Source organism: Patagioenas fasciata, chromosome 3, assembly GCF_037038585.1.
Source record: "Patagioenas fasciata isolate bPatFas1 chromosome 3, bPatFas1.hap1, whole genome shotgun sequence".
Lineage (NCBI taxonomy): Eukaryota > Metazoa > Chordata > Aves > Columbiformes > Columbidae > Patagioenas > Patagioenas fasciata.
In genome coordinates, this window is record NC_092522.1 from 1,997,327 (window position 1) to 2,024,733 (window position 27,407).

Genomic DNA, 27,407 nt, shown 5'->3' on the forward strand with positions numbered 1-27,407 from the left:
GTGTGAAGTGGGCTGCTGGGCACAGCTGGGAAGTGGAACTCGAGCATGAAGTCTGAGCTCAAGCTCCCATGGCAGTGGACTTGTCACCACAGAGTCTAGAGATGGCAGGTGCCAGAGAAAGCGCCTGCTTCAGTCCCTGCGAAAAGACGGCTCCACAGAAACCATCTTGTGTAGAGAGTGCCCCAGAGAAAGCCTGAGATGAGAGGAGATGTGCTGGGAGCCGCTGCCTGCGCTCATGGCCACAGTGCCGAGGGAGCCGCTGCGGCTCCTCCCCAAAGCGCTGCTGCTGGGAAGGCTGATTTGCTGGGAGGGACCCTGTCGTATACAGTTAATTAAATAAGCTGTTCATCTTCTAAGTGCTCATCTGAGCTGGGCTTAGCGACTCTCCGGAGATGCACCCATCACTAGCTATGAAAATCCTCGAGCAGCAGAGCGCGCGGAACCTCACATTACCTCTTTCCCTTTTATTGTACAATGCTATTTTTAATCCAGTGCCTTCCTGTGTATTAATAATTTTTGACAAATCACGTTGTGTAAATTCCCAGGCACTGTCTGTGGGTGCGTATTTTAGCCTATTGCGGTCTCGTAAGAGCGGTGGCACCTCATTTCCCATCCGCTTTGCTTTGTGGATAGGCTGGCGTGGTGAGTAGGTGTCAGGGGAAACTGGTGCCCGAATTCTTCTGTCCATTTAAACCAGTGATCAGCTCTGTTGTCAACGCAGCTTTGCAGGGTTATATCAGCTGACAGTACTGCCCTATTATGCGTTGATTCTGTACCATTAGTCGTCAGAGAGAGAATTTTACTAGTTATGTGGTAGTATGAGTAGGAATATGTTACTGGAATTGACATCTTGGAGAAAGTTGGGTGGATTGTTGAATCAGGACTGAGTTTGTGATGGAATTCCATCTGTGGACAAGATGGTACAGGAGTCACGGCAGAGTTTGTGCACTGAGAAGTTTCCTTTTCTCTCACAGTCCCGTGCTATGTACTCAGGTGTGTATTTCTCTTAGATACAGGACTTTAACAGTAGAAATTCTGTGTGACCCAAGAAATGTGTGATAAAAAAGCCCTCGGATGCTTCTAGGGATGGATCATAGATCTGCTCTTCTTACATAAAATTCTTGGGAACAGAGCGGCCTAGGAGTGACTCATGTTCTCCGTAATCAACCCAATTATCTTTTGAGGGCCGGTGAGGTCAGTTGTGAACAGAAGGGGCAGGATTTTGCTGTTCACCCGAGGCGGCAGAGCAGCGCTGTGCCATGGGCCGCACTGCTGTCAGCCAGGATCAAACCCTGGGGGCCCTGGGGACACACGTGGCTGCAGAAACATCATATCTGCTCTTTCTGGGCTTTTCCATGGTGCTCGGCGGGATAATGAGTTACTTCTGTGGAGTATTTCCAAAACACGGTACAAGGTCACAGAGCTCTGGGGATGGGTTGGAAGAATTCAAGTCTGTAAGATAGCTTGTGTCTGAGAAGGGACCAACTTAAAGCGCAGCGCTTCGGAATCACAAGCACCAAGGAGCGGGATTAATTCTAGTCTCAGCTTTATTTGCTTTGCCCTCAAGAGGAGCAGTTGAATGTTTAGTGTCCATGGGAGAGAGGGAATCTGCTGCCAGGACAAGTGAGGATGTGGCGCAGGCTCGAAACACAAGCAGATCTCTGTGGATAATACGAGTGTTTTTTTTTCTTTTTGATTTTTAGAATCAACCTTGTCCTATGTTAGGCAGCTGGAGGCCAGAGTAAGACAGCTGGAGGAGGAGAATCGCATGCTGCCCCAGGTGGGTGACTTCTCCCGGTGGGAACCGTAGCCGGCAGCTAGAGAGCCCCGCCAGATACACCCAGGAACAATCGCGCTTCACCTCGCTGCCTTTGAACGCTTAGGCCGCTCATTCTCTTTGTTCATCTTGCTCATGGTTGAGTGGGGTATTTATTTAAGACTATGACAATGCTCTCATTAATTCTTGTCCTTTGCAGGTGTTGATATCTTGCTAAGACAAATTCACTGGAAGGTGCTACTTACAGTTAATTAATTTAAGGGTTGAAAATCACAGTGAACTGACTCTTTACATTCTGCTTTTAGTCCAAGAGCTTCTTGTTATTAAAAGATCAAGTACTTTTTATAGTTGGCCAAAATATTTTGCTTTAAAAATGCAAATGTTTTAAGTAATAATAATTGGGTTATATTATTTTAATATTTTCAGGAATATATTAGATACATAAATGCAAGACTGAAGTTAAATTGAATAAATAAGTAAATATGAAGGTGAAGATTTTCCCAATTTGTTTTTAATAATGAAAAATTCTGAAGTTCATTAAGAATGAGTCAAAGACACTTGTATTTTTTATATATATACACATACATACCAGTGCATATTTCTATGATATTTCATTGAGTAATCCTTAGGAAAATCCATAGTCTCTCCAAATGAAGTTGCCCACTAGAAGAACAAAGAAGTTACATTTTTTTAAAATCAAACACCAGTTTAAATGAAGACATTGGTCTGAAGAAAAGTGCTTTTTATTGAGCATACTACTGTTATTTGAATATAAAGTCTAAGATAGCAGTGAAATGTAGTAAGAAGTAAAATCCACTGTCTCAGATGGATTTATTTGTATAAGCCAAGATGAGTGTGTTGTGGGTGGGGTTTTGTTTGGTTGGTTTGTTTTTTCCTCACCTGTAATATGACAGTTGGAAAGGCCTCTGGAGCTCTTGTTCAGTTCCTGACTTGCCCAATGACCTTGAGCAATTGATGTAACTTCTCTGTACCCTAATTTTTTGACCTGGAAAAGAGAGACAGCGAGAATGGTTAAATATCTGTCTATTAACACAGATACAGTCTTCAAAAGGGAAGATCATCCTTGATAAAGAATATTATTTTCTTGTCAAGAACGATGTTCAGGGCAAAAGTTAACAGACCTGAATAATACTGTTGCGGTTTGTCTCGGGCCTGGAACAACATGGGGGATCAATTGTGCAGAACATTCTTTGTGGGCAAAATCTTTCAAAGTGCTTTTATTTGTCTGGGGTTTGAAGCACTCAGGTGGAGATCCATGAAATGCGTTACCAGGTATTGTCAGAGAGCAGAACACCCACATTGTGGATGTGCGTTTCACTGGCGATATCTTAGATGGGCTGCCAAAACCAGAAAATCGTGCTTGTGAAAATAGCACTTAAGCCCATAGCTGTTGCAAAAGTAATGGAAACAAAATATGCTGATTGCGAGGATTTGAAGGGAAGAATGAGGTGAGCAAGCCTGCAAACTGCTTTTTGTTTTTAAATACACAGGTCAAAGTTTGTCTTATGTTTGATTTTGTTGGCACAAGGATCTGTAGTAGAGTTCTGAATAGTCTTCTAGTGCCTCTGGAGACTTTATTATAAGAAATAATGACTGACAGGGGTTCATGTTTCCTGGCAAATCTTACCTTTCCTCCTCAAGAAAGTCATTGCTCTGGGGAGAGGAAGGAGATGTAGACACCGAGCTTATTCTGACTTTGCACTTGATTACCTCCACATTGTATTTGTGTGTTCATTTGGGGGGTTTGCTGTTCCTTTGAGGAACACCCTGGACGTGCGATCAGCAGCGATCAGGGCCTGTCACAGCGACAAGGACACGGGATGGAAACACAAAGCTCCTGGCACCGCTTCCATTCCAGTTCATGGGAGGAATGGGAGTTTGTTGGGCGTTGAGCCAAACCAAGCGCTTTTGACAAATCAGCTGAAAATACACGATGAGCTCCACAACTGATGAAGGTTTCTGGCACAGCTCTTCCTCAATGGCAGTGTTGTGCACTCAAATTTCACCAGCGCTTTGGGAAGAAAGCGCTTTTTGCTTTTTTGCAGGGCCCCTCCTGGCTGGAGCGCTGGGGCGGTTTGGGAGCCGCACTTGGTGCGGGAGAGGTGACAACTTGGAGCCCTGAGGGTGACACCTCTGCTGGGTCTTGGCCAAAGAGCCCTTGTCTTGCTTTCTGAGGCTTTTTTATCTCCTCCTGCCACACTTGTCTTCTTTTTCCTTTCTGCTTTCATTATCCTTTCTTTTCACCCTTCTCCGCTTATGTGTCACTCATGAAAATGCGTTGGCATCTTTGTTGACACCCTCTTCAGATAAATCACTCCTTTCATCTATCACTTATGTGTGGGTCTTTTCTAATTTCTCTCACTTTGCTGGTCTCCATACATATTAGTTTTCTTTTCAAAACCCCATAGCCGTCTAATGTAAAGGTTTTATTAATGTTTAGTGGCAAGAACATTTCCAGAGAAAATGGTTTTAAGTGCTGCCATTGCTGTTCAAGTGGAATCTGAGTTTTAGTTCGCTCTGCTGTACTGAAGGGCTGCTTTGTCAGGGGAAGTGCAGTTCCACCACCGAGTCAATATTTTTGTTTCTTCAGGTGATAGAAAAGGTATAAAAATGCACATATTCACTTAGCCTGTTAATGTGTCTGCCTGTGCTGCACAGTTGTTCTGGTTTAGAGCACAGTCGTGGGTTTAGGAGTTCTGAGAAGCCATAGATGGGTTGTGGATTTGCTGTGTTAGCGAGAGCTGTAATAAGCTGTTCATTTTTTGTTGTTATTGTTCTTTTTTTCGTTCTCTCAGCTAGCATGTAACAAGATATGATCCAGACCCTTTCATTTTCTGGCCACAAATAGGATTTTTGTGCAAGAAAGCAGATACTTCCTAAGATTTATGGCATGCAGCTGGGTCTTCTGTTGAGAATGCCAAACTGTGCCCGAGCCTGGGGTGTGCGGCTTGCGCTGGTGCTTCTCAAACGCTGGGGTAGGTAAGGGTGTGTGACAGCGCGAGGACTGAGCAGGAACATTGATTTCTGTTTTGCTGGATGAATGTCAGGCCGGGCTGGTTCCCCTGCGGGGCTGGGCCAAAAGGTCTCGGCAGCACTTGGGCTCTGGCAGTGCCGCTGCCTCCTCCTGCCTCCAGATGCACACCAAACTACAGCAGCGCTGCGGATCAAGTTTTGCTGCTAACATTAAAAAAATATATGTGATAATATGGCCAGTGCTCTAGCCAGAACGTAGTGTCTGTGCATATTGTAATGAAGATAGTCAGCACTAATTAAGAAAGCATGTAGGGACTGAACAATGGATTCAGATCCCAGTTTACAGCTTCCTGGGCTGTGACAGATCTGTTATGTCAGTAACTTCAGATAACTGGAAACAGGAGTGTCCTCCCAGCCTTGGAATGGTGCGGGACTGCTGGCCGTGTCTTGTGCTGGGGGAGCGAGACCAGGGCCTGGCACCCACCCATCAATTAACTGAAGATATCCCTGAGTTTTCATAGGGGTAGTATTTCAGGGCTGATAAGCTTGGCTGAAACGTTATGAAAGTGCGGACATCTGTCATGTAATGACGGTGAATGCATTTGCAAAAGATCTACTTGGCAAGCGACCCAGTTTAAATTACTTCAGCTTTTATTTGTTAGAGGGGAGGAGGGAGCAAGAGGCAGAGAATGGAGAATTGTCAGACATTTCCCCCTGCAAACTCTGTCCTTGTAATTTAGCTTTACCTCGGTGCTGCGGGGCTGACCAGAGCCCGTCTGCTCCCTCTCATGGGGGCTTTTCTTCCTGCCTTTCCTCATTCCTTCCTTTACAAGTCTTTTGGTCTTTTTCCATCTCTTTTGGTTGTATTTCTTTCATTTATTCTTGCTTCAGGCATGTTTTTTGTCTTTGCATCCTTGCTAGCCTTTTCCAGTCCTGATATGTTTAAGTGTGAAATAGCAGGCGTGACCCTTAGGCACACACGAGTTTATTTTTAAGCACTTCCAACACTTTCCATTTCCCTCTTTCTCCCCCCTTCCATTAGCTTATCACATTTTAATTCAACCCATTTCCAAAGCTTTCAACAACCTTTTTGCTGAGATCTGCGTTTTTTGTTTTCCCTCGGCATGGCACGGCTCTAGTTGTAAATCTAATTAGAAGATGGGAACTATTTGGTTAGTGGTGTTTTGGGTTTTGTTTTTTGTAAAATCTGTGTCACTCCCAGTCCAACACTCTTTGTCTCCTCCCCTCCATAGTGGAGAGAAGAACGGGGAATCCTTCAACCAAAATGTAATTAAAATCCATTGAACAAACCCATGTTACCGAATCATGTCATCAAATATTTGCTGAAAGTAAATGAACAGCATCCCCCCATCCTGTTCTTTCATGAGCTCTCATCCTCAGTTTAAGTTAATAGGTCATTAATGAAGCGACTTCAGTTTACAGCAGCTGAGGTTGTGAGCAGAGTCCTTATCTGCCTGCTGAAAATGGTTGTTTCTGAAGGTGTGTTACCGGCAGTGGTTTTGGCCACTAGAAATCAGAGTGGGCTTTAAATGTGCGATGCAGATATTTGGATTTTGGCAGCAATATGGAGAAGTTGATATTCTGCTTTGAGAACAGGATTTATGGTGAATCACTGCAACATTTTAAAATTGTGTAATATAAAGGACAAGAATGTTCCCTAAAAAAATTGTTGGCCTTTTGTTTAGTGCGTTATTAATCCAGCAGAGCAACATGCTGCAGCTTATTGCTTTGTGCTTTCCCTTTCTCCTGCCCGTTTGAAACAAGCTTGCAAACACAGCCTGCGTATTCTTGGAGCTAACAGGGAAATTGAGGGCTAGGGGCATCAGAAAAAAGTTTTGAAAATCAGGTAATGATTGAACTGGTGAGGCAATTACCCAGCAGGAAGGACAGATTGCCCAGCAAACCACTTGCTTTTGGGATGAAAGGCGGCTGGAGAAGGAGGCTGGGGGCATTTGTTGAGGTTGGGCTCTGATGGGGAGCAAGCAGAGCGGTGCCCAGCAGACGGGGAAGCCGTGTTGTCTCAGCTCTGGGAGGTGACACCAGTGTCCTCGGGGCAGAGGGGACTGTGTTTTCTCCTCCTGCATTCTGTGGGGACGCTGCGAGTGGGGTGGCAGCGGCTGCTCCCTCTGGAGGGGCTGCCGGACAAACGGCCGCTGCCTGCAGCTCCGGACTGTGCGCTGTGCTACAGTGCTTTTCATTCAGAACTGTTCCTTATCAACAGTAGGACTGAAAAAATGATGTTTTCTGCTGGCTCAAGTAGAAAGGCTCATGATGAGTTCTCTCCATCAAAGAGCACCCTGTTCTACACAGGGGTCTTCATTGTGGCCGAGCCCAGGGTGCAGAGCAGGGTTGCCTCTGGCGCTCGGGGAGAATGGCCTGAGTATCCTTCACATTTTGCAGTCCCTGTGAGGGAGATGCTAAATTTCCATTAATCTACTTTTTTGTTATGTGATATTATGGGGTTGAGTCAGATTTCCTGTGCTTTCTATTCACTGGAGTTGCCTGTTGGCATTCGATATTTTGTAGATGTACTTGCAACAGAAAATGGATCTGCACTTTTAGTGGTTGCAGTTCCCTCTATTATCTTTATAGCACAATGTACCCGGAGATATTTGGGGTTTTTACCTATTTCAGACAATGTGCTTTCTGCAGGGGAGTAGTCAGCACACAGAACATATTAAACTCGGAGGAGGCAACATGCAAACCAGGGTTTAGCTTGGGCACGAGAGCTGGGACAGGGCGGTAGGGAGGCCTAGCAGTGTAGGATGAGCAAAACAACCCAAATCTCAGATATTGATGTGCAGCACTGCTCAAAATGACTAAAGATATTCAAAGTTGATGCAGATTTCAGCACTCTGGAGTCACAACTTCATCCCTTCTGTCCAATTCAGTTCCACTTCCACAACTTTGTTACTGGATGATAAAAGGTCTGTCCAAAACATGTGGCTGCGTTGGCTGCCTGCTTGGAGAGCTGAATGCAAGTGCTGCGTGTGGAGCTGGAGCAGAGGAAGGGAACAGGGTTTCTCTCCCATCCCCAAGGTCCCGCTCAGGATCCAGCTGTCATCTGGGCTGGGCAGAGGAGGGACCTGGGACAAGGAAACTGGGCTCTGGGTTTGGTGGGAGGGTGGAGGTTGCTGTGCTCCCCCCTGGCAAGCAGCAGCTGTGCCAATAGGTCTGCAAAGCACCATTTTCTAGTCTCCTAAGGCACCTTGTTTTCAGACACTGCCACTTTGGTGAAGTGCCTTTTCCTCTTGTTTTGCTTCGCTGCCTCAGAAACTCATCATGCCGTCAGTAGTGCTGAGGTGTCCTCAGGCTCGCAGGACTTAAGGAGAGAAGCCGGAGTGTGGTGGTCAATGGTGCCGAGTCTAGTTGGAGGCCAGTATCTAGTGGAGTGCCTCAGGGGTCAGTACCGGGGCCAGTATTATTCAATATATTCATTAACGATTTGGACGAGGGAATTGAGTGACTATCAGCAAGTTTGCTGATGACACTAAGCTGGGAGGAGTGGCTGACACGCCAGAAGGCTGTGCTGCCATCAGAGACCTGGACAGGCTGGAGAGTTGGGCAGGGAATAACCTGATGAAATTTAACAAGGGAAAGTGTAGAGTCCTGCATCTGGGCACAAACAACCCCAGGTTCCAGTATAGGTTGGGAAATTATATATTAGAGAGCAGTGTAGGGGAAAGGGACCTGGGGGTCCCGGTGGACAACAGGATGAGCATGAGCCAGCACTGGGCCCTTGTGGCCAGGAAGGCCAATGGCATCCTCGGGTGTATTACAAGGGGGGTGGTCAGTAGATCGAGAGAGGTTCTCCTTCCCCTCTACTCCGCCCTGGTGAGACCCCATCTGGAATATTGTGTCCAGTTGTGGGCCCCTCAGTTCCAGAAGGACAGGGAACTGCTGGAGAGGGTCCAGCGTAGGGCAACAAAGATGATTAAGGGAGTAGAGCACCTCCCTTATGAGGAAAGGCTGAGGGAACTGGGGCTCTTTAGTTTGGAGAAGAGGAGACTGAGGGGTGACCTTATTAATGTTTATAAATATGTAAAGGGTGAGTGCCATGATGATGGAGCCAGGCTCTTCTCAGTGGCAAACAATGATAGGACAAGGGGTAATGGGACCAAGCTGGAACACAAGAGGTTCCACTTAAATTTGAGAAAAACCTTCTTCATGGTGAGGGTGCCAGAGCCTGGCCCAGGCTGCCCAGGGAGGTTGTGGAGTCTCCTTCTCTGCAGACATTCAAACCCGCCTGGACATGTTCCTGTGCGACCTCACCTAGGCGTTCCTGCTCCAGCAGGGGGATTGGACTAGATGATTATTGAGGTCCCTTCCAATCCCAAACATACTGTGATACTGTGACTTGCCGAGGAGCGGGAGACCCCCGTTCAGGCTGGTTCTCTCCCATCATCGCTGGAAGAAGCTTCCTCAGGCGCAGGCAGAAGCTGGGTTGCCTTTGCGGAGCAGCCTGGCCGGAGGTGAGAAGTCCATGAGCTGGAGGATGTGCCTTCAGGCTGCAAAACCTGCCTTGAGTTTTAAAAAAGCTTCTGTCTCTTATGAAGGAGAGAGGGAGGAGGGAGAAGGATGTCCACGGGGAAAATACTAATTTTCAATCTCCTACCAACATGTGTTGAGAACGCTGGCTGCTTAAGGCAATGTGTTCACAAGAAGTTGCTCATTCTTGTGAAGGGAGACAAAACTGTGCTGTGATTTTTTTTCATATTCAGGAGGCTTTAGGTGTACAATCTGTACTAATATCCACAGCCTTTTTAAAATTGCAATATTTATATTTTAACATTAAAACTGACCAAGGTCTTTGCCAGCTCTGGAGTCAGTAAAGAAACAAAATACTTTGAATTGTAAGTAAACCAAAGCTGACCAAGGGAATTTATCCTGAACCAGAATCGCTCCAATCTGCTTTATTACCTCTTTTCCTTCCTCTTTCATTTCCTTTCCCAAAGTATAGCATTAAGTCTGCCCAGTCACTAACAGATCTATAAATCCTTCCCAAAGGAAAATACATCCTCAACCTCCCTCCATACATCCCAGCAAATTGGTAATAGTCTTTGCTGCGGAGAATTGCGGGATGATGCGCTGCACCGTGTGTCGTCAGCCTGGCCATGGTGCTGGGTTTGCACAGCACCCATCGCTTGGCTGGGCACTGGAAGAGAGTTCGTGCACCGAATGATTTTGTATTTAGATTCAAAGCACCTTCTCCATGGACTTAGTATATTCAGCATTCTTCTTTCTTTTAAAATTGTTTTTAGGGTTTTTTAATGTGTGAGGTTCAGTCCTGCCAATGGTTGCTGGGCTGGGCAGGTGCTGGGGTTGTCCCTGCGATGTGCCCTCTGGGCTCACCCTCACCGCCATGCACAGCACATAAACTTGCTTTAGACCGGGGTACTCGTCAATTAAGCATTTCCAGGCAGACTGTGAAGTTCAGCCTCATGTCATCTCTCTGTGCCCTTTTTCTCCCACACCCACCTTCATCTTTCCTATTGTTTAGATTATAGACACCCCCCAAAAAGACGGCAACGTGCTGTGTGTTTGCCGAGCGGGGCAAATTATGCCCATTGGGCACTGATTTTGATCAGAGGCTCTTTCCACTGTCATTATTTTTCCTTCGGAAAAGCATTCCCCACACATTCCAGCAGGAATTACTGCTACATTGTTTCTTAATGTTTCCTACTCTCTAAGAAAGGAACTTTTAATCTCTCAGTCTTTGAAATGGTTTTCTTCTTTATTTGTGTGTATATATATATATATATTTTAATTTTTAAATTCTTGGTGAAGAATGCCAGTGAAGAGCAGGTCAGGCAGCTCCCGGCCCCCTCCCTGCTCTGCTGCGCCTGAGCTTGTCGTGCAAACCTCGCAGCAACGTTTGAAAAATGGGAGTTTTGTAGAAGGAACAACCTCCAGAACTGTTGGGATAAAATTAGATGTTCTCAAAAGCTTCCTCTGGAGTTGAAATCTCTGAACCTTGCAGCGCTTTTGTGAGGCAACATAGGTACATACGGAATTTTATTACTATGTCCTGATTTTCCAGCTGGACACCCTGGAGGGCCAGAGCATTTGGGTGACGCTCCACAGCAGCGCTCGAGCTGCCTCTCGTGGACCTCGGTTACTGTGGCACAGAAAGAGGGGGACTTTGGAGTGAAACATGCCTTCTCAGCCTTTTTAAAAACAACAATAAATAACTGACATTTGTTTTAAATAGTTACCAACCCTTTTCTTTATTAAAGAGTGTTTAATTTTTTGCGAAGGATCCCATTAGGATGGCCGGAGGGGCGGAGGGGAGTTACCGCTCTGCAAACGAGCCAGCCAGCGGCAGTGGACATGGCTCGGCCTCTCCGCAGCCTGACTCGGTGGTAAATGCTCTGAAGGTAACGCTCCTCCGGTACAGTCCATGCAAAACGTCCTGTCTGTTGCTCAACACGTGTCGTATTGTCCTGGCAACATTCCTCTGCGCACCGCTGGGATGTTGCTGTCATGAGCGGGGTCGTTTTTCTGTTTGTCACTCATCGCATCTGTGGCCTGTGTGTTTCTCGGGGCAGGGATGCAGCCTGTAGCATGGGGGTGATGCCAGCTGTAGCCTCTCTCCAAATTACACTTGTACAGTTCATCTTTGAAGCTGAAAGTGGCATTTTTCTGAATTAGAAAGTCTTTCTACTTCATTTAGGGTGCATATTTGTTCTCCAGTGGAATATAATGGATACCTATAACCCATGTAGAGAGAAATACCTTAATGCAAAGATAAAACCAATGAGCATGGTATATTCATAATAGAAATAGCAGAACTTTGGGCTGAAGATCATGCAAAGTCAGCATTGGAACCTCTGTGCAAGCGGGTGTGATTTACTCTAAGACAGGGCTGGATTGCGAAGACCTGTGTTGCATTGATAAACAGCAATTGGCCCAAGCAACCAGAGGGGCGAATTTGCAAGTTCTTTCCTATCTTAACAGTAAAACTGTTGCAACTAATGAAACCTAGAAAGCTATTGCAAGATGCAGTGGTTCATCAGATGTCTGAATCAACGTGGCTGAGTTCCCTGTCCCGCTGCAGCACAGACGTCAGCTCTGTCCCTGATCCTCAGAGACGACTAAAACCCTATGGGGCTGAGCAGAGACTCCGTGTTCCCATCTCCTGACACCAGCTCTTGCAGGATTGTTTTCTGGTCGTCTTCGCTCCTGCACCTCACTCATTAGCTAACCCGCTTCAATATTCATTTGGTTAAGTGGGTGTTATTCCCCACCTATACAGATGTTGCAGGGACATACTGGTTATTTGGAAGGAGTCTGTTTGCGCTCCCTCAGGGGAGAGCTGGAAGGGACTTGTGTAGACATTTGCTCTGTTTTTCAGCTTCATGGAGATGCACAGTGAGAGCTCAGTAGTGCTGCTGACTTGCCTGGACATCTGAGTTTATGCGCAGTGATTATCTTCCACATGGCTGGGTGACATTGACTTCTCCTCTGTGAAGCCTGAGGAAATAGGTTTATGCAAGTGAGCTGTGCACAAATTACAGCAATCAGATCCCTTGCTGTAACATCAAACCCGGACTCAGGGCTTTACCACAGCCCCCTTGCGTGTTTTTCTGGCTCCCGAAGGGGAGAAGCAGCAGCAAAACACTTGAGCCTCTCTCCACACACACACACAATTGCAGGTCCCCTATCTGATGGCCACCGCAAACCATGTCCCCATCTCAGCGCTCTGTCCCTGACCGTGCCAGTCTTGCCCTCTTACAGGAAAAGTGTGATGAGCCACCGTGGCCGGACCAGCAGTGCTCAAGGTCCCATGTGCCTCTTCCACATCTTTCACCTGCTGTTGCCTCGAAAATAAAGCTATGCCAAGTAATTTTGTCCGGACAGCATGCATAAGTATCCAAAAAAGCCTTTTGTAGATCTCTTAAAACACTCATTGGCAAAGAGGCTTCCCTGAATGGAACACTTGACAACCTGTAATAGCTGGTTAGTGGCAGTGAAATGTTAGAACAATGGCTTGCTGAAATGGATTGATAAGAAAGACACAGAATGTAGTTCTATATGATGTGAAAGCTCAGCTTTTAGTTTGCTAGGATGTATTGCAGCAGGCGGAAACAGGTATGAATGATACTGTTATATTGAAAATGGAGAGTGAGCTGTCAGCTAAATGGACTGCCCGGCCATCCCCATCCCCATCCCCAGCCGGGGAGGAGACTCCGGAGCTCCCACTGGCATCCCTGAGCAGAGTCAGATGCAGGAGGAAGAACAAGCCCAAGTAAGGAGCCTGCTTTTCTTTTCAGATTCAGCAATTTGGAAGTCCTGCAAAAAAGGAATAGTCTTTGTTACAAAACATAATTGATAGTGCCGTCCCCTTCTGCACAGCAAGAAATCTAAAGAACAGGATTTTGTTTTAAAGGGATGGATCCATAGGAAAACAGAGGGAGACCATTGCTAAAAATAGTGCTGGTTTTTTTCCTGAGTAATGAGGAAGCACTAAAAAATAAAAGAAGTCATTGCCTGTGAATCTCCCACTGGTGGAGACAGCAGTGAAAGCAAAGAGCTTTGTTGTGCAGCTGGGCTGAGAAAAGTTCTTCCATGACCTGATCCATCATTCTGGATGGTCAAAGGGAGAAATTGCCGTGTGTGTCCCCACGCCTTGGCCCTGCCGATCCCCCCATGGTGCCAGCGCTTCTGGTATCACTAGGGATATATTATAGAAGTAGATGTTTCATATGGCAGGATGTGCTTGTTTCTTTTTGCAAGTTGTTTGTGACCAAACCGCATGCTTGTGCAGGAGGTGTGCAGATTCCGCACAGGTTTGCTTTGCAGACCGGGGTTTATATTTAGGGAATGATGATCCTTATCTGGTGTGGCTGCCTGAATAACGGAGGGCGCGGGCTTCCCTTGAAACCTCGCGTTGAGTTTTCCTGTCCTGAGTTCAGTGTCACCTCTTGGAAACTCCACCGTGCCACCTACAAATTCAGTTGAGGTGTGCTTTAATCGACGACAAGGTCTGAGGCTAAGGGTAGGAGTTGCTGCAGAAAATTAAGTGTTCTCTGTACCCAGGAGGTCAGGCAAGAAGATGTAATGATCCCGCCTGCCCTGAAATCCAGGGCACTGTAATCAGCCTAATTATCTTTAAATGCAATTGGCCAGTTATCTGTGTGTGCCCATCCTCAGGAACGACCCACCAAAGCTTCAATATACTCCTGCTCTTAGCTGGGGCTGCAAAACAAATTTGTAAAAGAAAACGTCCTTTTTTTCCTCTTTTTTTTTAAACACACCCGTGTCTAGGAAGCTCAGGAAAAGATAACCCAGCAGGCTGCTAAAGACTCTCAGTGCTACCTTAGTGAGACAGAGAAAGCTGTGGCTGGAGAAATGTGCAGTATAAGTTTAAGGTATTTGATTTTATATTCTGTATTGAGCCTGCAAACACCTGAAGATGCAAAGTATTTTTTGTTTAAATGCTGACCATATGCCCTTGAAGATTTCCTATGGAAATTAAGTCAGTTCCTGGTTTTGTAATGCAATTACTCTTTTAGTAGGAATGCTGTCATTCTAACACGTTTGTTAGTATTGATCAGAAGTATCTATATGTGGTAATATATATGGGCTAAAGTACTGTATGACTCAGCTGACCCGAATTTATTCTTCGTAAGAACAAAGTTTGGCAAGTATGATGAAGTCTGACAACCTCAGCTTCCCCATCTGTACAATGGCACCGATGGATTTTCCTGCCTCTGCTATTCCTTTGCAATTTATGGATAAAGCAGCAGTTTCCATCAAATACATATTTAATAGTAATCCATGAAAGTTCTCATGATGTAAGTAATGCGACTTCTAAAATGCTAATATACTGAATTTGGCATTATCAGTTCATTTTTGTAAATCCCAAATAGATACTTGTATTCTGCCTTGTCTCTTTGTTCCCCAGCCATCCAAAGCTCTGCTGCTGGCGTTGAAATGCAGCCTTTTCTTCTGACTTTTATCATCTGCATCTGATTTGCCTACTGGTTTATTATTATACTTTTTAAATAGTCGGTTATTTCCTTTCTGGTCTTGTTCTTCTATTCATCTAGTCCATACTAAAAGTGGATTTCTGATAAACCAATTATAATGTTTCTTTTCTTCGGCATTGTTGTTTTGCCTGTGGGAACAGTGGAATGATGACAAGTTTCTTTTCTGGCTCTATAATTTTGGTGCATAGTCTGGATGGGTACCAAGGTGCAATTTTGACGTATAATTCATAGTGTAGGACCTTTATGGTGTTATATCATCTTGTTGATATTTTATTAAGATAACGGATGTGGGAATTCTCTCCTCAGGATGCGCATGTTGTATTGGTACCACCTCATCAACAATGTGCTCGGGAACAGTTTTGCTTTGTATTTATACACTTGCATTATCTTAGGAGAACGTAGCAACACGTAGCAGCAGAGTTAGAGGTAGTTTACCATGTATTAGCGAGTGTGGAGTTAATTTTAAAGCACAGGAGCATTCTGAAATTTTGAGTGAAGTTTTTGGTACTTGGCCTTTCCATGGTTGTCTCGTGTGTGTTTGTGCCTTCCTGGCAAACAGGGTCATTTGTTCTGCTGGAAATAAAGGACTTTGAAAGTGTCACCTTTCAGTTTATGATTGTGTCAGCAGTAGCTGCTCGGTAAATATTGTCTGATGTTTATTGACCAGAAACGTTGAAAGGCATGTGTAGGTGTAATGTGCCTTCTCACAAAAGCCATCCAAGAGGTCTTTCTTTTTGATAATATCATTAGGAAAATCAGCAACCAAAAGTTGGAAAGAAACTCCTGTCTCATCTAATCCAGCTCTCTGCCATTTCCAGCGACCCAACCGTAGCTGATTTGGGAGGTTTCACTGCAAACCCAGTTTTCCTGCTTCCACCATGGCTCAGTGTTTCACAACACAGCAAACGTAGCTAAAACACGCGCATATTTTTATGACAACGTGATTTCACCCGTTTCCCTTCTGATTTCAGGCTGCAAGATTCTGGCCATATGGGAAGTTTGCAGGGTTTGGGTTATGCCGACCCATTAGTATTAATGACAGTTCCCTTTAAAGAACTTTAATTTGTTTTGGCCCTGTGTAGTAAGACTGCAGGAACTGGATTATTTGCCCATCTCTTGCACAGAGTAACAGTGGGACCTTGGGGTTGTAGGAACTGGGGCTGCTGGTGTCTTCTCAGGCCGTCACCTCCCCAGGATGCAATGAACGCAATCCCTCTTCACTCCTGCGCTTTAGGCATTCGTAAAATACAAATAATAAATAATGACAACGCAAAACAGGTTTTGCCTTTCTTAGCAGTCATTTCGCTGTTTCTCCAGAGATTACCAAGCGGTTTAGTAGCAGTTACTCTTTAGTTGGTTGTTAGTCAATTATTATTAAACAGAAATAATCCTAAATTGCAATACACAGTGTGGTGGTAATCACCAGTCTTGTTTCTGGTGGCCCCTGCAAGAGATGCCTGGTGATACGACACAAGCGACTGATTCTCCTGCTAATAACCAGTCAAATCTTTTTATCAATCATTACAAAATACTTTCCTTTTTTTTTTTTTTTTTAATAAATGATGTGTGTTTTTAATTCTATAATCTTACCATGGTTATTATGCAATCATAAATGGGAGTAAATGTGAGTATGAGGAAGGAAAGCTTCATAATGCAGAGTCCACACTTAGGAAAAAGTTGCTAACTTCTACTAAGTTGTAGATTTTGCTCTGGTTCAACAAAACAGACAAGCATGGGTAGAACAGCAACTACGTGCACGATGCCTCTGATCTCAAGGAAGAACAGATGAAATTAAACAAACCCTTTAGTGCCTTGCTTCATTTTAAGAGAACAAGTAAATTCTTTGAAAACGGGAAGAACTGCGCCGTGCTTTTTAAACTAGAAATGTTGAGACTTCTCTGGCCTGAGCTTCATGCTGCTGAATTGCATTCTGCAAGGGATGTGGTTTGGGAAATAGGTGGACAAAGTTTCCTCTGAGGCCTGTAAATGTCCTCAGTCCTGTATCTGAAGCACAAAACATCCTGGTGATGCACGTCCTAGTTCATTTGTCTCTGTTCTTGACCATTTTTACCTAGAAGCATGTGCTTTGTGTGTTCAGAAGGAATGTTGTATCCCTGGAGAAACGTTCTCTTCTGCCGTGTGTCCTCCCCTCTGTCCCTACCTGTGCTGCATGGGCTGCTTGACGAACCCGTGGCGTTCCCAGGCGTATGTCTGTACGAACACCAGCACGCCTGGACCGCTGCTAACGAGATCTCTTCCCATCCCTCCCTTTAGGTTGTGTGGAGGAAACTTGGAGATGCTGCAGGGTCGTGCCCTGGAATTAGACAACATTTGTCAGGAAGCCAGTACAAAGGACCCATGTAAAGGCCCTGAGCGATTCCTCTCTCTGCAGAGACAGGGCTGGAACTGCCGACAAGAGACAGAAGCGACTGTGTCCGCAGCGCCGTTCCGCTGACGCCGGGGCGTCTGTGTGTGCCGCAAGACGCTTGGTTGGAAACTAACAGAGCCCGGAGGAGCCGCGTTGTCAGCCTTCCCCGAAAACTGCTGTTTCGCTATGCTGGCTAGTGAAACGCTGCCGCTGCATCAGCACGTCAACACCCCACACTTAGAAGCACTGAGGTATTTCCATCCTAATTGAAAGATAATTGGGATTCGGCAGGAGTTACCTGAAATAAGTTTTCTTTTGGGTAGTTACAGTGAATCTCTAGTAAATCTGAGCGAATTTTCCACTGGATTTAACGGAGGTTTTTCACCAGACTGGAGAGACTTGGATAAACTGTGCCTTTGGTCTCCACAGTTTCGAGAAAGTCACTTCTTAGTAACTCACGCTTCAGTCTGTAAAATATTGGTTAATGGTGCTTAGGCAATTTCCAGATGATTTTCTTGCTTTGGTAGAATACCTGCCTTTGGAGGTGCTAAAAGACCATGAAGTCTCCTAACCAGCCAGTAGTGTAGCATAACTACAGTACTTGTAGTGAAACACAATTTCTTTCTAAATGGAAGTAACGATAGCTTTCTTTTGGATTCTCTTTGATGCACATCTTCTGAAGACGTGTAGGATGTTTGCAGCCCTTTAATGAACAGAACACTTAGGTATCACTATTACAGGTCTTGAATCGGAATTTCCATCAGAGGGTTTTTTTGGAAAGTAGTTTCCAATTGTCAGGATGCTAATTTCTTCTGTTTAATTTAGAGACATGCTGGTTTATTTAACAAGAGTCTATAAAGATCTAAGAGATTGCACTGCATTATAAAATAAAAAAAGGCTTTTCTTGCCACCGTAGCTTTCTTTCAAAGAAAAAGGTTTTATTATACTCAGAGCATGTCTTTCATTATTCTGAGGCAGAAAGCTCTTGTTCAGATTGCCTGAGATTTGACCAGAAGGTGCCCTAGATGTGCTTAGTTTATTTTTATCTATCTGTATGATACTCGTTGTGTGTATTGAATTGCAATGATAGGTATTTTGTGTATATCTAAAAGCAATGATAGTTTCATGTATGAATGTGCAACAGGCTGGTGACTGAATGCTGTTGCTTAACTTTTTACCATAGCTGAGCATCAAAAAGACTAATAAAAGTTAAACGAAATAGGAATGCAACAATTCCTGGGTTTCTGGTTTGTTCTTGGTTACTAAGATTTGAGCCAAAGGCAGAACCTCTGTTTTCTCGGAGCTTGCAACGTGCTGTATTCGTGGGCTATTTGCAGTGGAATGTAGCTCGGTTGCTGTACAATCTTTTGTTATATAGGAGTATGATGTAAATCTGCTAACTGTCTTCAGAGAAAATGTGTTAATTTGCAGCAGTAATTATATTGGTTTCTGTTGGTATTTTCACTTGGTACCATTTGACGTGAGGCCTCTGATCCAGCATTGCTTTCTCGGGCAAAACTCCTGTTCCCTCCGTCTCCTTGAGTTGGAAATAGAGAATCTCACCTTCTGTTTCGAAGCATTGCACTCTTGCATCATTTCTTATATATTACCCAGCCCAAATAGTTGTCTGTTATCTTTACGCATTGTTTTCTCCCATACATATTGTTTGCATAGTTAAACTTAAATTGTTGTATTCCTATATATCTATATATATGTATGAAAAGCTGTAAAACATGTACTTGTGCCTGCAGTACGTATGTGCAGGGGCTAATCTGAGGGACACTGGTGTCTTTTGACACTACACTTGTGTAAATTTTGATACTGTATTAAAACTATTTTTTTACAGTTCTGCATATGATTGGGTATCAAGTATCTGTGTTCCTCTTAGCAACGGTAATAAATTATACAACCTCACCATTGTTTGCTCTGCTTTCATGACCAAAGCCGTGAGGTGCTCAGGCTCACGTGCAGTTTGCTTTGTTAGAAATGTTGGGAAATTAGCTGCATGTTGTGGATTTTTGTTCACTTTCTTTCCAGGTGCCTTAAAAAAACCCCACAATCCCAGATATGTGGACTTGCTTGTATCTTTTATGCTGAGGTAGCTACTCTATGTGTTGTGTATGGAAGCGAGGTGCATGCAGCAGCTCCAGGTGTGATGTGTTGAGTCCCCAGCCCCTGGACACCTGTGTGGGACCCATCCCACCAAACCTCAGTGCAGCTTTGAGGTGAGGACAGGGCAGCATGGAGCTCCCAGAGCTGTTTTCTTCAGGTAAGAGATGCGTTCGTGGTCCTGGGGAGGCTGGTTGTGTCCTGCTGCGTGTCGGTGGACTTCTCTGCCCCAGGACAAGCTAATAAATCCTGTGAGAGCTCCTAAAATTACAGCTAATTAAGAGGAGAAAGTGGGCAGTGCTTTGGAGAGGTCCTGTACCTGCTGATATGTCTCTGTGCTAATGGATATAAATTGCTGTGGTAGTTACAGACCTTCATCTTGCTCTCTGCCCACACGGTCAGGTGCTTTTCTGGAAAACGTAATGGCACCAAGCCTCATGGATTCCTCATTCAGTTGTTTTAGCGTAATTCTGCTTCAGTTGAAAATTTGCATGTTATGGGGTCATTCCCAGCTTCTGAGCTGAGCATGAATGAGCTCTAAAATTCACTATGCGAGTGAATTTTAAATAGTGAGTGGATTTTACATTCTGGAGTGGAGAAAAGCTGTTTTGCTGAAGGGTTAGAAGGTAAAGAGTGGCAGTTTGTTTTTCAGCAAGTGAACGGTTTCGGTGGAGCCCGTTCCCCAAAGGTTGCGGTTGATGGACGTGTTTATGAAGGCGGTGTGAAGCCTGTGTGCCTTTTTTAGCATTTTGAGCACAAATGGCCTTTGCGGCCTGGGGACGGCGCCCGGCCCTGCACTCCTTGTGCTGTTCAAACACCCCACAGGCCTCTCTGTGTTGCTGTGGGGCACCCCCCAGCAAACCCCCTCTTGCCAGAGCACTGGCTTGTTTAATTCTTTGTAAGTTCTTGAAATAAGTCCCAGGGTGGTGTGAATTCATTACACTGATCTCACCAGTTTGATACAGAAGCAAGTGGCTCGGCCACTCTTTTCCGCACTTTGTGGGTGGTACAAAAGGGGGGAAAATCTTGATGAGACTGTCTTTTCTTGTGAATTCTCGGTATATAGTGCTAAGACCTCATTATATCTCCACACTTGCGTTTTCCAGGCTTGGGTGAACCATGGACACAGAGACCCCAGCCATGAATGTCCTCAAGCCAGCAACCAGCTCTGCGCCTCTGGTCACCCAAAAAACGAAGGTAAGAACAGGTGACTCAATAGCAGCTCTGCCTGGATTTAGTACACAGAGGTTCTGCATTATTTAATCAACCAGTGAACGGTTTACTGGGCTGCCTTGTGGTTGTGGCATTTCCTAACACATGTGGTCAGGCCCAGAAGTGAATTGCAAGATGGTGTTTGCCAGAGCTGGCAGCTTAGATCTGATATATAAAGTGTTAGGAGCGATGAGGAAGGAGAAACTGCAAGCAGGGTAAAGAGCAAGTAATATGCTTGCTAGTAATGACCCTTGGTTTTGGTGGGGTTTTGTTGTTTGCTTGGTGTTTTGTTTTGTTTTAAACCAAAACACAGATCACAACAAACAAAAACCACAAAACAACAAACACACACAAAACCAACCAACCAAAAAAACTCCCTCCCCTCCTCATTGTATCCAGTCTCTTCATTTGTTTTTTTATCCTAGAAATAGCATGGTGTGGCTGAGATATTGAATATGTGGACAAGAAACTTTAATTGTTAGGAAAAGCCAGATACTGGGGCCACTTCACAAAAAGGTAGAGGAGAAGGAGAAGGCTGAGTGAGACTACATGGGATGCATCTGGGCACTCTGACTTTGTGGGGGGGCGGGGGAGGTCAGGCAACTCAAAAATGGTAGTGTCAATGAAAATAAAGTTTTCAATAGTCTTACATAAATAAAAAATATTACCATGATTTAAAAACTTAAGAGAGAACATGGACTAAAGACATAAAGCTTACTTGTATCTTCCTTAATGAGAAAGCTCCAACACTTCCATGTGAGTAATTAGAAAACTGAGAAATATAACGGGGAATGATGAAAAATAAATGAAACCTTCTGATACTGATAGGAGGTCTTTCCTGGCCGTGCTGGAGCCAGGCTCTGGGTGGTTCCAGCCTGTCCAAGTGTTCCTGGTTCTTTCATGCTGTCGGCTGGTGGGGAAGGATCCCAGGGACTTCATTACATGTTTGTGTCTGAAACAGCTTCCTAAACACCTGGTTCACAAAGAAGTGCCAAAATAATAATAATGAATTATTTAATGTTTTGTTAGAACATGGTAATTATTCTCCACTCGAAAAAGAATTTGTTATAATTATCTCTTCAATGCAGTGGCCGTGGCTCTGAAGTTTGTTTGGAGCATTTTCCCTACTACTGAGACTAGGTCGAAGTAAAAATAATTTATTTGTAAGTCTTCAGATGAAAAAATAAAGCTAAAAATTACATTGGGAGCCGATCCCAGATTCTGGAAAGAAAGAGCACCAAGGGGTTGGGGACCTGTCCTGCCAGGGCCCAGGTGAACCTGCACGATGTCGAGGTGATCCGTGGTGCAGCCCGTTTGCTGTGGAACTGGCCTGTGTGCACGGCAGTCATCTGGCTGAGAAAGAAGGTGGTTTCATATTTTCACATGTGATTTAATTTTTTTAATTTTTTTTTAAGCATGGCTTTTGATGAATGCCAGGTCAGAGCAGTGGCCCGTGAGCGGGGGTGTTCCCTGGGCTGATGGTGTGGGTTTTTTCAAGGCACTTTGAAAATCCCTTGTGACACCAGGACATCTTGGCTCAGGCGAGTGCGCTGAGCCCTGTTAAACTGTAGCATCACTCGTGGCTTAAGCGTAAAGGTCAGAGAGCAAAAGGAAAGCACACTCTTGGGTTTTGAGGTGGCCTTTCAAAATAGGATCCGGTGTGTCGTCAGAGTGGTGGGAACATCAGCCTGTGGTGTGGGTCTCTGTTTTCACAGGCGCTGGACTTCATAAGAGAGGAAATACACAACCTAAACGTACGTGATTTCCCCCTGTGCTGAAGGGGAAGTGTTCACAGGCTGCTGCCTGTGCCCCAAAAGCCCCCGAGCACCCCAGAGCCCACCCAACACCACCTTGAAAATCCCAGGAAAAGCACACCATGAAACACGGAAACGTTTCCATGGGAACTGTTCCTCTATTCTGCTAATAAAACGGACCTATAACACAAATGATAACAGGTCCCGTTTCTACACCGAACTACAAACAGTGAACACTACAAAGGGAACTGGTAAAGGACAGAAGTGTAAATCAACACAACTGCTAAATTAGGTACGTGCTTGCCTCTCCACCAAAAAACACAAGCACATAAACAAAGCTCATGGGGGAAAAAAAAGATCATTTTAATTATAGCACATGCAGCCAACATAAACTCCATGGACTGTGTGAAATGAGGTTTGTTCTTCTGATACGCAGCAGGAAACTCTGTAGCAGATCAAATGCATTCAGGGAGCCTGTCTCGCTAATTGCTGCTCCTAGCTGAGCCAAAGCAAACTATTTAGACAAAGGAGAGAATTCACTTTTTATTTAGTATTAATTATGAAATAGCATGTCTGGATGGGCTTCACAATAATGCTACATTTCCTGGGGAAAAAAAATGTAGTTTTAATTCTGTGGAATAATTGGAGAATTAACCCCCTTGCTGCAGGCTGGAACCCAAACATGTGCTCACAATTAAGTGCAAGATGAATGATGTCCTGAATAAGGCCTTTCCTTCAGTCACAGCGGATTATGAAACTCATTTTAAAGCTCTCTTTACAAGCATTCTTGTATGTTCTTGCCTTCCAGTGATTTTAAAGCAGTGCATTGTTTTCTTTCTGTTGTGACTTTCACACTTCCTCTTGGTTTTTATTTTTCAAGCCTATTGTGGCCATTTTGCAGCATCCCTTTGGCTTCTCGCTAATGATTCTGGAGTTCTACACTGGATATTTTGGGGCTTGGATGTGTCTCTTGGGCATTATGACTTTGTGCTGCCAACAGCCTACCCAGCATTGACTGGAGGTTTTATTTTCCTCCTGTTTTCCTCCGGCAGCGTGCGAGTGATGTCTCGGAGCGGCGTAGCTGAACATTAGCAGTTGTAGCTGTGGGCAAATAAAACTGAAGTGGCAGGGAAGAAGTTGTTGCCAGAAGTGAGTTCCTCTCAGACTCTGTTAAGCACATTCCACTCCTGGGCAGCAGGGTTGGAGTCACTGATGTTCAGGCCAGGTTGTCGTGTGGCTCAACAGAAATGGGAGCGATGATGAACTTATAACTACGTGCAGCCAAGTTTGTAGGGAGTAGATGAAAAGATGGAGTAGGAATTGGCTGGGGTTGAAGGCTGCTTCTTCCGGATGTGTAACAGGTCCTCGTGATCGCTCTGGTTTAGCTTTCTTTTACATCAGGCTTTGGATGTGCGTAACTGCAAAAATGGCATCTGCTCTGGGTGCTGCCATCTGGAAAGACAAATCTTCTACAGCATGGCAAGAAATCCTCTCTCCAAGGGAACAAGATATCACAAATAGCGTGAGGACCTCTAAATGGCAGGCTTTGTGGTTCGGTCTCTGTTTTGCTGAACCACGGTGCCCTCTGCCCTTGTCCAGCTGCCTCCCGGCACCCCCGTCCGTCAGCTCCCCGGAGGAACGTCGGTCTGTTGGTGTGTGCAGCCTTGCATGGCAAACAGGTCTCCAGGGCTGGAGGGAGAGCATATGTTAGATGCCTTTACAGCTAAAAATGCTTTCAAAATAACCACCGCGTTGTAGCCATTGAGCCTTTCATAATGATGCGTAAATTAAGAGCTGCTACTGAACTTATGAACAGTAAGTGCACGAAAAAAATAGTAAAAGAGAAGTAGTATATATTACTATACATTATTAGTTTCCTAGGTGTCAGGATGGATAGGTAGCATGGTACAGCCTCCCTTTTGCTCAGGTGCTCACGCGTGCTCTGTTGGTCTGCATGCAGCTACGCACACACCAGCCTTGATTTGAAAGTCACAGAAACAAAGAGAACTTAGGTCAGCCCTTGGTAAGACTTCCAGCACAGTTTCTTGGCTTTCCTGGTCAGGGTGCTACTACTGAACACTTAAAAGGAGAACCCAAAGTAAAATGAAAAGCAAAAAGGTTTTTAGCCAAACTGCTTATCTGTATCTTAGCATTCAGTGGCAACTGAATAAGTGATTCCAAAGTAAAATGTGCTCCTTTGGGATGGTCTGCTCCCCGCAGACAGGTGGGGCACCTCACCTGACTGGAGTCCAAAACTTCTTCACTTAATCACAGTAAATTATGTGTACATGTTAAACAAAAGATTTCAATTCCCAGAGGTGAATTATAGTAGGACATTTTTGTTAAAATGCTCACCTTAATTGTTTTGCTAATAACTTTAAAAGGGAGGGGGGGAGAGGAGGTAAAATAATAATGAATAATTAACCCTTATCTCTGTAATCCCATTAATAACATCAGGGGGAAAATGAAATAGATGTTGAAGGCAATATACTCTGAGATGGCTTCACTGGAAGGGCAAACCTACACTCTTAGCACATTAATGTTTGTTTCTGCACACGGAAGTGTCTCCTCTGTATCTGAAGGTGCCACAGATCATCAGGAAGGGCCAGCAGCCCCCATAGTTGGGGTATATACCCTTGCTGTGTCCCGTGGGGATAGCCTGGCCAGTTTGGTACCAGACTCTTGGGGCAGACTGTGCCAGATGTGTGGGGTCCACCCCTGTGTTACCCCTTCCCAACCACCGCATTTCCCCGTGTTTGATCCAGTTAGATTGTCATAATGGTGAAAAAGTTTTCCTTGTGTGTTCCCATTTGCGTCTCGTTTGCTGGGCACCTCTGGGGAGAGGCACCTGCCTTGTGCTCCAGCTCCCGTCACTGTGGTGCTGGTGGGGGTCATCGTGGTGATTTCCTCATTCTAGTGTCTCCATGTCCATCTGGGGAGCCCAAAACTGGCCTCATCACTTCAGATGTCCCACCACCTCCCTCAGCAGCCCTATTTGCTAAGGGTACCATATGCATTTAAATCCTGTGGTGACAAAGGCTATGTTGGTACTTTAACAGAGTGGAAACTACAGGAATATTCATTTATAGCATCCATAATCCATATGTGCTTATGTTAAGTAATAGCTTTACTGTGTCCAGCAAAATGTTCCTGCGAGTGCTAATGGAAAATTGAGATTGATGCAGAGGCAGGTATGTGCCAGCAGCGTGCAATAAACACGCTGCTCTGCAGTCATTTTGGAGAAATTTTCAGATTAAAAAAAGATAGAGCAGTTACCTTGTCCAAAAAAGAAAGGGAAGCCACTTCCAAGTGGCTTCCCTCAGCCCTTTGAAGCTCTCGGTTTCTCAGATGAAAGGTCCGTGTGACCATATCCTTGACTTTTTCCCTGCTAATATCCCGCCTTAGCAGGAAGAAGGAACAATAGGGAGAAGGTGGCTTTTGATAACATCCAGACAGTGGTGGGTTCTGCTGCTGAGGGGTGCTGGGCCTGGCACGGATAAGGGTTTATCTTTGATCTTGATGAAATAATTGACGCTCAGCATCCTTCAGTGATACGTGTCAGCTGAAAATTCCCTCGTCTGTTTTATTCCCGTGAGGCTGAGGAAGGGATCAAGGGGCTTGTTCCTGCCCACGTCTCCTTGGGACACCCCAAGGACTCTCACATCCCAGACTCAGCCCTGTTGGGTGGAGGTTTTGTGGCTTTTGTGACCAACTTGAGCGTGTCAGCACGTCTGAGTGGCTGGTAACCGTGTCACAATGCCTGTTGCCATGGGACGTGCCAGCTCTGAGCCGGCCACACTCAGTTTCATCTCCTGCGCTTTCCACATCAGCGGTGGGGAGCAGAACGAGGCTGGGACCTCTCTCCCCGCTGCTCTCACAGGGCTGGAGGCCAGTATCTAGTGCCTCAAAGGTCAGTACTGGGGCCAGTGCTATTTAATATATTCATCAATGGCTTGGATGAGGGAATAGAGTGGCTGTCAGCAAGTTTGCTGATGACACCAAGCTGGGAGGTGTGGCTGACACTGGAAGCTGTGCTGCCATCCAGAGACCTGGACAGGCTGGAGAGTTGGGCAGGAAAAATTTAATGAAATAGAACAAGGGCAAGTGTAGAGTCTTGAATCTGGGCAGGAACAACCCCAGGTTCCAGTGTAAGTTGGGGAATGACCTATTAGAGAGCAGTGTAGGGGAAAGGGACCTGGGGGTCCTGGGGACAGCAGGGTGACCATGAGCCAGCACTGGGCCCTTGTGGCCAGGAAGCCAGTGGTACCTGGGGTGGGTTAGAAGGGGGTGGTCAGTAGGTCAGAGAGGTTCTCCTGCCCCTCTGCTCTGCCCTGGGGAGACCACACCTGGAATATTGTGTCCAGTTGTGGCCCCTCAGCTCCAGAAGGACAGGGAACTGCTGGAGAGAGTCCAGCGCAGCCACCAAGATGCTGAAGGGAGTGGAGCATCTCCCGTGTGAGGAAAGGCTGAGGGAGCTGGGGCTCTGGAGCTGGAGAGGCGACTGAGGGGTGACCTCATTAATGTTTATAAATACGTAAAGGGTGAGTGGCATGAGGATGAAGCCAGGCTCTTCTTGGTGACAATCAGTGATAGGACAAGGGGTAATGGGTTCAACCTGGACCACAGGAGGTTCTACTTAAATTTGAGAAGAAACTTCTTCTCAGTGAGGGTGCCAGAGCCTGGCCCAGGCTGCCCAGGGGGGTTGTGGAGTCTCCTTCTCTGCAGACATTCAAACCCGCCTGGACACCTTCCTGTGGAACCTCAGCTGGGTGTTCCTGCTCCGGCAGGGGAATTGCACTGCATGAGCTTTTGAAGTCCCTCGCAATTGTGTGATTCTCTGTGATTCTGTGCTGTGTTTCCTCACGCCGCGCTGCCGGGCGCCATTTTGTGCGTTGCGAGGCTGAGGGGCGGGGCTGAGGGAACCGTCCAGAACCGGCTGAGGGGCGGGGCTGAGGGAACCGGCTGGGACCGGCTGCGCCCGGCAGGAGGTACCCGGCGCTCCTCACAGCGCACACCAGTTGCAGGTATTTGTGATTTAGATTAAAAAGTCTACGTTGATTTTCTCCCAAAGGTAGATGGAGGCTTACAACGAGCTCTGCGTTTTCCGGGTGGGCTGCACTACCCGTCCGTCCCCTGGAAGGTGGGTGTGGGGAACATGGCGCCCGGGTCGAGCCGGCGCC

General features: G+C 45.6%; 1 protein-coding gene across 8 annotated transcripts in view; it reads left to right on the forward strand.

Annotated features, from left to right (window-relative positions):
• The window catches only part of CCDC85A (coiled-coil domain containing 85A), a 209,549-nt gene that overhangs the window by 126,904 nt on the left and 55,238 nt on the right, over positions 1-27,407 (forward strand). For 4 of the 8 annotated variants that reach the window (XM_071805634.1, XM_071805637.1, XM_071805638.1 and 1 more), the window contains 5 exons: positions 1,704-1,780; positions 11,050-11,169; positions 17,059-17,403; positions 19,190-19,421; positions 20,368-20,458. In XM_071805634.1, coding sequence (XP_071661735.1) covers positions 1,704-1,780; positions 11,050-11,169; positions 17,059-17,148 — 287 coding nt within the window. In that variant the 3' untranslated portion in view covers positions 17,149-17,403; positions 19,190-19,421; positions 20,368-20,458. Of the gene's footprint in view, positions 1-1,703; positions 1,781-11,049; positions 11,170-14,059; positions 14,164-17,058; positions 19,067-19,189; positions 19,422-20,367; positions 20,459-27,407 lie in introns of those variants that run through there. The other 4 variants (XM_071805635.1, XM_071805636.1, XM_071805632.1 and 1 more) reach the window with 3 other exon arrangements.